The sequence below is a fragment of the Balaenoptera musculus genome, chromosome 20 (assembly GCF_009873245.2).
Source record: "Balaenoptera musculus isolate JJ_BM4_2016_0621 chromosome 20, mBalMus1.pri.v3, whole genome shotgun sequence".
Classification (NCBI taxonomy): Eukaryota; Metazoa; Chordata; class Mammalia; order Artiodactyla; family Balaenopteridae; genus Balaenoptera; species Balaenoptera musculus.
The window spans coordinates 34960150-34972285 of record NC_045804.1 but is presented as its reverse complement, the minus strand read 5'-3'; the positions used below and the strand labels follow the sequence as shown (position 1 = coordinate 34972285).

The following is a 12136-nucleotide window of genomic DNA, read 5'->3' as shown; positions in this document are numbered from 1 at the left end:
GCATGGCTAATGTTCTGGGAGCAAGTGGGGCACAGGCAATCAGACAGCTTCCCTTCTTGCCCAATACTCTAGGACAGGGAGTCCCATCTTGCACATCTTGCCGGACCAGAAGAGAGGAACATGGGAGGAAGGGCAAGGGGAAAAGATGGTAGCTAATTGTGTTGTTAGCTTTCAGACTCACCAGAAGCAAGGACTTACTGAAAAGAGCCTCAAGACCCGAGGAGAGCAAACTGACAAGGAGGCCAGAGAGCAAAAAAACCCAGCGAAGCCCAGGAGCGTTTTCCCGTGCCATTCACAGCCGCGGGACTGCGGGAGGGTCAGCTACATAACAGAAAAAAACGGAGGACACTCACTCACTTGGCTTTGTAAGCTCTCGTAAGCTGAGAGTGAAGTCAGAGGTGGCAGTCTCCTGAGCTGGGTCCAAAAGAACAGGTGGTTCCCCCCACCCGCCAACGAGAGAAAAGCCACCACTTGGGTAAAGACACCCAGAGGAAGTCAGCGGCCAAGGAGGGTGAACTGGAAGCAGTGAGAGATCGGCGCTGCCCCTCAGCGCAAGTTCCCGAGAGGTACTCGCTGGAGAGGCCCCTTAATTCCGTCGGGCAGGAGTGAACTCGCGCCCACCCCTTTGGCAAGGGCACTGGGGAGGCGCCGGGAAGCGGCCAGGCAGGAACTCGGCTGCGGTTACCTCGGCCCAGGGCCGGCCAAGCGCTCCTCGGAGTCTTGAGGGCAGCCAGTCCCCCAAAGGCGGGGGCACCGAGGGCGGCGGCCCCGGACCCAGTGTCTCCAGCGGACACCCAGCGACACCGGGGACAGAAAACGCCCGAAGCTCCCACCCTGCCCCCCACAGACTCCGAACCCACGGGAACTATGCTCAGGAAGAAGCAGCGACCAGGTCTCCAGGTCACCCCCCTACCGCCCCGCCAAACCGCGCGCGCCCGACTAGCCCCGCTCCTCGCACAGGCCCCCGGCCCCCGACCCGGGAACCCGTGCCTTCTCGGCTCCCGCCGCGGGCCGCCGCCAGGGCCCCGGCAGTGTTTGTAAACAAACCGGTCACGTGGCCCCGGCGGCCCGCTCCCCGCCCCCTGTGCCCACGGCCCCCAGGGTGACCCCCCACCGGACCCCGCCTCGGCCGCGCCGGGCAGAGGGTGCTGCGCGCTCTGGGGGAGCCGGGCCACAGGGACCACGGGACCTGCGCCCAGTGACGGGGGTCGGGCGCCCGCGCTGACAGCGCGCCCCACGCCCACGCACGCCCGGCTCGCGCAGTGCTCGCGTCTGCTTACCCGGCAGCAGGCTGCCCGGTCCGGCCAGCTCTGAGCTTGGCTCCGCGGGGGTGCGCAGCAGCAAAGGACCGCCCGGCGGATCCCGGCTCTGGGCGCGCTCTTAAAGCCACAGTCTCCGCCACTGCCCCTGCCGCCACTCCGCATCCCTCCGGGTCGGGGCCGGGGGCTGCCTGGTGACGGACGCGCCCCCGCGCCTATCCCCTCGGCTCAGCACATAGCAACACGCCGCGGGTTGGCTGGGCCCGGCCGCAGCCCATCCGTCTTGAGCCAATCAGCGAAGGACGGAACTCCGCCCCCTGCTTCCCCTACCTCCCACCCCCCACCTCTCGGCCCTGGCCGGGCTTGGGTGAGGGGAGTGTGGCGAGTCCCGGTTCAGGCCCTATGAGGCTCAGCCAGCGGAGCCTGGCCAAGCAGGGCACCTGGCTGGAGGAAGAGGGAGAAGGGGTGATGAGGATGGGTAGGCTCTCGGCGCCCGGGAGAAGACCGTCTATTTGGGTTTGGAGTTTGTCCCCGCTTCAAGGCTGGGATATCCAGAACCCGGGGTAGGGAGAGGGGAGGCTTTATAGTGCTTCTTCTACTCTCTAACTCCCTCCTCCCACCTTAGGTATCCCTAACTCAAGAGTCTAAGTTACCTGAGGAAGCTCTCGGGAACCGGGGCAGTTGCAATAAGACAGTGCCAGCCCGACGGGGCCCAGCCAGGACCTACTCAGAAGCAAGGCATTTCCCCTTTTCTCTCTGCTCTGCTCAAATTTGGCTAATTAAAAGTAGGAACGAGGCATTACAGGAATTGGAAGGTACCTAGCCCCCAACTGCTGCTGATTTTCCAAGGCTTTTAAAGAGAAATGATTCGCCTCGGAGAGTAGGATGGTCAGTGATCGTAGGGGAGGCGCCCACGTTCTGGGTCAGTAGAGTGGAGCTTTTCAAGGAAGAGAAGGTTAAAAAATAAGCCCAGGGCAGTCAGGAAATCTAGGGAGGCACCAGGTGGGTGGAGTGGGGCAGCCTCCCAGCAAGAAAACAGGTCAGTTTGAGAAAGAATGCTGCCAGGGATCAGGGGCAGAGAGCAACCCAGCCTTTTTAGTTGGCCACTGTTAGTTCTGCAGTTTCTCAGAGAGCGGTAGGAATGCGATGTTTTATTGAGCTGCTGTCAGAACGTGACATGCTTCTGGGGGTGCTGCTGACTTCAGCCCCCTTCCGCACTGGTTTGCACATAAATGGAGAATGGTACCAGGGTAGATCCCCAGGTGGCTCAAACTTCGCCACAACTCCACCGGGCAGTCTTTAAAATATATTTGATTCGGGGACTTCCCGGACGGTCCAGGGGTTAAGACTGCGCTCCCAATGCAGGGGGGCATGGGTTTGATCCCTGGTCGGAGATAGAGAGATAGATAGATATTTGATTCAGTTAATATATTTTGCATTCAAATTGTATTCAGTTAATATACCTTGCATGGTTGGATGCGAATCCAGTCCTAATGTTAATAAAATGTTAGTAAAAACCACAAAAAATACCTCAGTTGGTATCATACACATGTATCAGTCTCAGTGTAAGCAGTTTCAGTGTAAGCAAGAACACCTTGTCACTGTTCACAGTTGACAAAGTTGGAAAGTTTAAAACAGATTTTTTAAAAATGCTTTTCAGGTAAGAAAGAATCATGAACAAGAAACGTTTAATACTTAATCCTTAATCTATGAAGAGGTGGTGGATTCTTTAGATTATCAAGAGTTTGATTTCTGCACTCATCTGCCTCTTGGGCAAATTTCTTTGTCTCTCTAGGCCTTGGTTTCCACAGTTTAAAACAAAGAAAATTGAAATAGGATGATCTCTAAAGTCCCTTACCAATCGAAAGTCTAATCAGGGCCAGAAAGTCAAACTCGTTACAATGTTTCAGCAATATCCTCCTAGTAAATATTCATGTTGCCAGATCACCATTCCCCAACAGTAGATGTTGCATTAGTTTAACACCCTAGGATATTGGTATGTTATGTAACAAGATTGGTGGCTACTGTTTTCTGTTTAAATAAAAGATAATGTTAGCTAAGGAGGACAAGCCTGGTGGGGTGGTTCGAGAGGGAGATCTGAGGACCCCTGCAGGCCTGCCGTGTGTATGCAGGGAAGTGGAAGAGGCAACGGGACTTGCAAGACCTGGAGACAATAGAACCAGCCAGGCAACCAACCAAAAAAAGGATGTAATAAGGCTGATGGTGCCTCCTCCCAGTCAAAAGAGCCAAGCATTGTGAGTTGTTAGGCCAGAAGGTAGAAGTGAAACAAAGCAGTAGAAGCAACTTCTCTTCCTCTCTGAAAGCACCTCTAATGGCCCCTCAGTACACATTTACTCAGTGCCTATTCTGTGCAGAATTTCCTGCTTGGCTTGGATGGTAGTTTTCTGAAGAATCTACCGAGAGGAGAGACCCTGAGGCCTAGGGAGAGTGTGTGAGAACGGACAGATATTTATCCTGTAGGGCAAAAAAGAGGTGGAAAAATATAGGGAGAGAAGTAAGTAAATTTGTTCAGATTTAGCCAGAGAGCTTTTTTTTTTTTTTTTTCCCCCTAGCAGTAAAAGTTTGAGAAGTTCCTAGCCTCACAGACAGGTTATCAGCTTGGCTTTGTCAGTGGCCCAGGACCCTCGTCTCCTCTGTGTGTGGCCAAATTCATTCATTCCCAAAGCCTTCACAGCAGTTCTTTTCCAGCATCCCCTTTCTCCAATCCCACATTCCTACTGTTGCCACATTGACATCACTACTACCGCGAAAAGGTCACTTTTATGTGCTCATCTTAACCTCTCATAGCGTTTGACATGATTACATACATCCCTTTCTCTCACCCCCACCACCAGTGCATCAGCAGGTCCTGTCAGCTCTACTTCAAAAATATATATTTGCTCTGAACACGTCTGTCTCTGTGCTACCACCCTGGTCAGAGCCACACACCCTCTTGCCTGGATGTCGCAACAGCCTGCCAACTGACCCCCCTGCTTCCAGTCTCTACACAGCAGCCAGGTGGTAGTTCCTCAAAACAAACTCCTTACGATGGCCACAAGGCCCTCCTAAGCCAGCCTCTCTGGTCTTCCCCTGTTGCTCCTTTGCTCATGCCGCTGCAGTCAAGCTGGCCACCTTTCCGTTCCTCAAATACACTGGGCCTGGTCTTGTGTAGTGTTTGTATTTGCTGTTCCCTCCACCTACAACATTGTCTCCAGAAGGCTGCCTCCTCACCACTTGGTTTTCAGGTCAAACATTTCCTCCATAGAGGCCTGCCTGATACTTACATGCTCCCCAGGGTACCCTCTATTCTGCTTGCTCCCAACTTTTCTTGCTTTTTTCTTTTTAAATTTTATTTATTTATTTATTTATTTATTTTTGGCTGTGTTGGGTCTTCGTTGCTGCATGAGGGCTTTCTCTAGTGGCGGTGCGCTGGCTTCTCACTGCTATGGCTTCTCTTGTTGCGGAGCACGGGCTCTAGGGGTGCCGGGTCCAGTAGTTGTGGCATGCGGGCTCAGTAGTTGTGGCGCACAGGCTTAGTTGCTCCACGGCGTGTGGGATCTTCCATGGACCAGGGCTCGAACCCGTGTCCCCTGAATTGGCAGGCAGATTCTTAACCACTGCGCTACCAGGGAAGTCCCCCAACTTTTCATAACACATATCTCTCCCTGAAATTACTTTCTTCGTGTTTTTAGTTGTTTTCTGTCTCACCCACCTCTGAAGTGTAAGCTCCATGAGAGCGTCCGGGACTTTGTCTGTCTTGCTTCCTGTTGTATCCCCAGTGCCAGCAACAGTGTCTGGCACTCGACCAATACTTGTTGAATAAATAACTGAACAAATGAATGAATATGCGCACCACCTCCTACACCATCTCCTGCAGTTTCTTTCACTTTCCTTTATCTCCTTTCCCTCTTTGCTCTTCCCTCATTCCATCTCAAAGCCTTTTGCTTGATGACTCAATCCAAAGATCAGATCAAATGTCACTTTTCTGGGAGAGTTTCCCCTAACCTCTCTAGCAAAACTAATCTTTCTCTTCTCAATACCTTCCATAGCACTGTATTCATAACTCTATTACATCACTCAACACTCTGCACTCCTTAGTAAGAGTTCTCAGTTATCCATTCTCTCTGCCAGTTCCTCCCGGGCTGGAACCTTATCAGATCGTCTTTGTATTTTTAGCACGTGGCACAAGATAGGCCCTCCCTCCAGGTTTATATTTGAGTTGAATCCAGTAGGGATCCAAGCAGGAATGGATAGGTTCTGTCCTCAGAGTCCACTGATTAACAGATAACAGTCTTACTTCATAGTATGACAAGATCAACCTGAAACTTTAGGATATTCTATAATGAAAGGAGCTGCCTACGTTTTAATATCACAGCACAATGGAAACTTCCTGAACGCTAAAGGCTACAGCCTCTCACACTACCATACCACCTGGGAAAACATTCCCCTCTGCCTGTCTGGGGAGGGGGAGTTGCTCCTCCTCCCAGACTTCACTCCCATCTCCCCCCACAAGGAAAGTCCCATGACATTACATCACAGAGGAGGGCCTGGTGCCATTTTCCTGCAGACACATCATGGCAACAGTGCTTTGTTTCTTTATGTACAATAAATGCTTTCTCTGAATCTTGTCCAAGTCCGTCACTTTCAGTCATGAAAGTGGCTGATTATGTGCTTTTCAGACTGTAAGTGGGTAAGGGTTATACATCAGCCCTCCTGAACACACTCTGAACAAAACAGCTGCTCTAATTTATTGAGCACGTGTTGTGGACAGAGCAGTTTCTATTCTATCTTGTTATATTTAATCCTCAAAGCAACCTGCAAGATAGGTATTTTCCCCCATTTTTTAAAGAAGCTGATCCTATGGAATTTGAATCCTGATCTATCTGGCTTCAAATCCCATTCATTCTCTTTCTTCTACACCATCAAAGAGGACAAATGCTTCTCTCCTCTTCTCTTCAAATATCCCAATCCCTTTTACAAGGAAACTCATCCAAACATCAGACTACCCAACAAAGCAAAATTCAGAGTGCCCAGAAACAAGAGGTGTAAGGGCTTAGCACTTCCGTCCTAAAAACAACAATAGAAACTCTAATATTTACGTGGTGTTTCCTATGTTCTAGGAGCTGGTACAGACACTTTACATGCATTGCTTAATTTAATCCAATCTTCACAACAACCTTATGAGGAAGATACCACTGGGTCTACATACCTTAACCACAGTTCCAAAATCCAAAAAGCTCTAAAAATTAAAAGTAAGTTTGACACAGCTCATATGGAACAATAACAAGTCAATAGTATTCAATAACTAAAACCTGGGGACTTTTCTGGTGGCGCAGTGGTTAAGAACCCGCCTGCCAATGCAGGGGACAGGGGTTGAGCCCTGGTCCGGGAAGATCCCACATGCCGTGGAACAACTAAGCCCGTGTGCCACAACTACTGAGCCTGCACTCTAGAGCCCGTGAGCCACAACTCCTGAGCCTGAGTGACACAAGTACTGAAGCTGGTGCGCCCATGCTCTGCAACAAGAGAAGCCACACAATGAGAAGCCCACGCACCACAACGAAGACCCAAAAATAAATAATAAATAAATTTGTAAAAAATAAAATAACTAAAATCTGTAGGGTAAAAAATATTTGGGAGGATACAAGGAATTGTATTTTCCTTCTTTATTTTCACAAGCTACTAATAGTACTCTCATTGAGTATCTTTTAATTTCCAGTCCTTCCCATGTGGGCTAGTCTCAGTATTTGTCTAATCAATATGTTATGCGTCATAATCAGTTACAGTACCATTGAGGATGTCTCTCTTCTGCACAATTTAAAAAAAAATTTTTTTTATTTTTATTTTTGGCTGCATTGGGTCTTCGTTGCTGCGTGCGGGCTTTCTCTAGTTGTGACGAGCAGGAGCTACTCTTCGTTGCGCTGCGTGAGCTTCTCATTGTGGTGGCTTCTCTTGTTGCGGAGCACAGGCTCTAGGTGCGCAGGCTTCAGTAGTTGTGGCACTCAGGCTCAGTACTTGTGGCTCACGGGCTCTAGAGCGCAGGCTCAGTAGTTGTGGCACACGGGCTTAGTTGCTCCCTGGCATGTGGGATCTTCCCGGACCAGGGATCAAACCCATGTTCCCTGCATTGGCAGGCGGATTCTTAACCACTGCGCCACCGGGAAAGTTACCTGCACAATTTTTAAATTGATATAATAAACCATAGAAGATTTTCTTTATGCTCCACTTTCAAAAAACAAAAAATTTGACATAGCTCATTTGATGGCAAACTTCAGCTGACATGAGGTCATTCATAGGCTTTTTTTTTTTTTAATTTTTTATTTATTTATTTTATTTTATTTTTGTCTGTGTTGTGTCTTCGTTTCTGTGCAAGGGCTTTCTCTAGTTGTGGCGAGCGGGGGCCACTCTTCATCGCAGTGCGCGGGCCTCTCACTGTCGCGGCCTCTCTTGTTGCGGAGCACAGGCTCCAGACGCGCAGGCTCAGTAGTTGTGGCTCACGGGCCTAGTTGCTCCACGGCATGTGGGATCCTCCCAGACCAGGGTTCGAACCCGCGTCCCCTGCATTGGCAGGCAGACTCTCAACCACTGCGCCACCAGGGAAGCCCTCCTCATTCATAGGCTTTATTAATCTCATCTAGTATGTTCATATGTTTCTTAGAGGAATATTAATGTTCGGAAGAGCTCATACTCCCTAGTGTTTTATGTAATATACGGTATATGCACTGAAAGTTTCTAGAATCTAAAACACATCTATGTCAGGGTTTCAAATATGGGATTGAGGACTATATTATTATCCCTACTTTACAGATAAGTAACTTAGGTTCAGAGAGGTTAAGTAACTTGCCCAAAGTGACACAGCTAGTAAATAGTAGAACTACAATTAGAAATATGTCTGAATCTGTGAAAAAAAGTATTTGGAACACGTGTGACAGACTAAGGGCTAATTCTTCTGAAGGCAAAAATAGGAAGTGACAATTCACAGTCGAGGAAAAAGAAATAACTTGTAAAGGTGTGAAAAAATATTCAGCTATAGTTATAACAAGAAAAAAAGTAAATTAAAATTACAATGAGGTACTATTTTTATCTTATCAGATTGGAAAGTAGTAAAAAGCTCAATAACACTGTGTTGGAGAAGATGTGACAAAACAGCCACTCATATGTTGTTTGCAGTAAGGTAATTTGGTACAATTTCTATGAAGGGCAATTTGATAACCTCTCTCAAAATAAGAAATTAATATACTCAGAAATTTCACTTGTAGGAATTTATCTTTAAGATAGACTCACGCATGTGCACAAAGATGAATATTAAAGGATATCGTAACATTGTTAGTATTAGCAAAAACTCTGACTCTCTGGGAAATGTAACTTTGCAGTTGATTAAAGCCCAGAAATTTTACAATGCTCTAAAACTGATAATGGGGTATGATTATTTTTTCTGTTCAATAGAAGAGAACCTCAAATGTTATTATTTTCACCCTATAGGACATTAGCCAGTTATCTACCAAAATTAGCAAAGTTATTTCAGTATTTATTTTTATCCACTGACTTTACGATTTTCAACTTGCATATTGTGTTTTGAACTCACTTGTCATCCTGGTGGTTTCTTCATTAATGAGTTAAATAAAACTTTAATATATAGTTTCTATGCATTTATATTGGAAGTATGATTTTCATCTTTTAAAACTAATGCTTTGAAATAACCTAAATCCATCCATAAAGGACTGGTTGAATACATTACAATGCCTCTACATGAAGGAATAATATGCAGCCTTTAAAAAGAGGCAGATTTATACATAGCTACTCCGTGAGGGCAAGGATCTTTGTTTGGTTCCCCAATGAACCTAAGCACCTAGAATAGTGCCTGGGCACATAGTGTTCTTAGTTTGCTTCTGGCTGTGATAACAAGCAATTCCAAAATATCAGTGGCTAACCCACACATACACACAAAACACATTTATTTTTTTCTCATGGATATGTCAGGTAGCTACGGTGGCACTGCTCCAGGCTGAGGGTCACAGGCTGGGTTGAGGTTGTCTTCTAGTGCCTTCTTGTTTAGGGACCACTGATGTATAAGAAGTACATGGTAACATACAATGCCTCTTAAAGCCTCTACTTTGAGTGACACATTGTCACTTAGGCCTGCAGTCCACTGGTCAAAGAAAATCATATGGCCAAGTCCAAAGTCAAGAGAGAAGAGAAGTATACTTCACCTTCTTTACAGAAAGAGCCTCAAAAGTCACATGGCAGAGAACAGGATGTATAACCCTCTTATGAGGAGTGGAGAACAATATTTCAATCTAGCATAATGCTCAATAAATATATGTTAAATGAATGAATTGAGAGAACAAACTCCAAGAATTCAGGGGGAGAAAAAGGCATGGGGCAGAACTATGGTACAAAGTATGCCACCATTTATTTTTTTAAATATAAATATATAGAGAATGTATAGAAGTATGCTTGAATATGCCTTTACTATCTCTAGGAGAAAGCTCAAGAAGCTGGTATCTGTGGTTGCTACTGGGAGAAGAACTGGGAGCCTGGGGGTGAGGAATGGGAGGGAGGCTTACCATTTAGTATCATGTGTGTGTATTACCTATTAAAAAATAAAGTTAGCTTCTCTACAGAGGAAATAAAAAGAACAATCCAATACAGTCTGACTGTAGAGTCCAAACACTAAAACCCTACGCTATGATATCTTTGGGAGAAAGCCATGGATCAGAAGACTTCCTTTTGTTCTTAATTCATCGCAGATGAACCGTGCATGGCATCTCCTTTGTCTCAAGTTCCTGCAGACTCACCTATAGCACAACACCAATTACAACAAAATTCCATCTCAGCCAATTTTTAAATGTTCCAGAACCATAATTTTCAAACTCAGTGGAAAGCTTCAGGAATGGAAGTCTCTGAAGAGAGAGGGGTGAAGCTAGTTCATCCTGATCCTTTCAACCAAATTAGCTCTGCTTTTAGCTGTTTTGCTTCTGAGTTTAAATAAAACCCTTCTCCTAATAGTAAAATGAGATGATGACTCTAGCTCTCTCATACTCACTTTGTGGTGCTGTGTGGAGCAGTACAATCCTTAGGCACCCTCAGAACTTCAGGTAAAGTTCCCCTCCAGCAGTAACAATAAGGAGAATCAAAATGTGATGGAGGGCTTCCCTGGTGGCGCAGTGGTTGAGAATCTGCCTGCTAATGCAGGGAACACGGGTTCGAGCCCTCGTCTGGGAAGATCCCACATGCCACGGAGCAACTAGGCCCGTGAGCCACGACTACTGAGCCTGTGCGTCTGGAGCCTGTGCTCCGCAACAAGAGAGGCCGCGACAATGAGAGGCCCGCGCACCGCGATGAAGAGTGGCCCCCACTTGCCGCAACTAGAGAAAGCCCTCGCACAGAAACGAAGACCCAACATAGCAATCAATCAATCAATAAATCTTTAAAAAAATTAAAAAAACAACATGGGCTTCTCCAGCTCTGGAGGAGGATTCAACTTAAAAAAAAAAAAATGTGATGGAAGAGATTGGACATCTACACAAAAGACTCCCTTCTTCAGCAAATGGGTAGATAGAGATTTAGGAGTGTCCATATCCAATTAGGGATTAGGGCATAATTTCTAAGTAAGAACGATTGTATATGTATTGCTATTGTATCCAAAGCTGTAAAATATTCTAGTCTCTGAGTGAATGCATTGTGTTATATATTGTCTGAAGAATAGCCTTCTTCATTACTGAGATATCCCAGCAAAGAATGGGAATTCCATGACTGGAGGGTTGACAGTGGCACCTCACTCAATAGTTTCCTCTCAGCAGAGCCTGGGAAAACTTGCAGTTTAATGTGCCCTGTTTAATGGATTTACAGATTGTATTATACTACGGTGTTCAGTTTTCACTAAGTTAACCCCCATAAAATGGACAAGATCGTCCCGAGTTTCCTGCAAAGAAACAGCAAATTAAAGATAATGCTAATAATTAAAGCCCAAGCCAGCAAGAAAGTGGTGGGGTTGACATTTCTCTTACCTTTCGTATAAGCTGTCAGCCACATTACTCAGTAAAAAGCAATAACCTTCTTGTCGGATCTGACAAGAAGATGATACCAAAAAAATTCAAAATTATCCACAGATGATTTGAAAATATGGATTTACTTTTTTTGTTGTTGTTGCTGTTAGGAACGTATAACCAGAAATGTTTGGAGACCCCTGGTTTGAATAAATGACCCCTGAAGAGCAAGAATTTGTCAGTGACTCTCCAATGTGGTTCAGACAGAAGGTGCCCAGCCAGAATCTGGGATATTTTATTCTGCTTAACGGGTCACCCCTACAGAGAGGCTGAATGAATCCAGCTACTGTAGCTTGATGATACCGTCTTGTAAGATCACCTAACTCATTTCTCAATTATATTCTTTTCATTTTTTTTATTTTTTGGCCACATCAAGCGTCATGTGGGATCTTAGTTCCCTGACCAGGGATCGAACCCACTCCCCCTGCATTGGAAGTGTGGAGTCTTAACCACTGAACCACCAGGGAAGTCCCCTTAATTATATTCTTGATTTTCAAGTATAATTTATGGTTCTGATGTGGCTCCCCATTTTGTCTTTCTTACAGATGTTTGAGAACGTACCATACAGTGTCAATGCCTGGTCATTACATTATTCCAATATTGGACTCTTGTGAGCTTGGTTAATGTGGGTCCATCCCCGAGAGACTGCTCACCTCTAAGTGTTATGACAAAATGAATTCCTGGATTTGTCAGAGTGATACCCAGACCCTAGAAGACAGGGACCCTCAGTTTCCCCAGATGACTTCATCTCGGTACTCTCTCCTGGCAGTGCTGTAACCTAAATTCTTTTACCGAAGACCCTGAAAAGTAATACATATAGGAACCTGG

General features: G+C 46.3%; 1 protein-coding gene and 1 long non-coding RNA gene across 8 annotated transcripts in view; one reads left to right on the top strand and one right to left on the bottom strand.

The window, feature by feature from the left end:
- YPEL2 (yippee like 2) overlaps nt 1–2421 on the bottom strand; it is a 64280-nt gene extending 61859 nt beyond the window's left edge. For 3 of the 7 annotated variants that reach the window (XM_036836462.1, XM_036836461.1, XM_036836460.1), the window contains exon 1: nt 1913–2421. Coding sequence is in view for 1 of the 7 variants with exons in the window: in XM_036836456.1 (XP_036692351.1) it covers nt 1281–1424 (144 nt within the window). In the remaining 6 variants the exon portion in view is untranslated. Of the gene's footprint in view, nt 1–357; nt 443–1280; nt 1543–1912 lie in introns of those variants that run through there. The other 4 variants (XM_036836456.1, XM_036836457.1, XM_036836459.1 and 1 more) reach the window with 4 other exon arrangements.
- The window catches only part of LOC118886540, a 61082-nt gene continuing 49431 nt past the window's right edge, over nt 486–12136 (top strand). Inside the window, exon 1 of the long non-coding RNA XR_005017764.1 lies at nt 486–566. This is a non-coding gene — a long non-coding RNA (uncharacterized LOC118886540). The remainder of the gene's footprint in view (nt 567–12136) is intronic.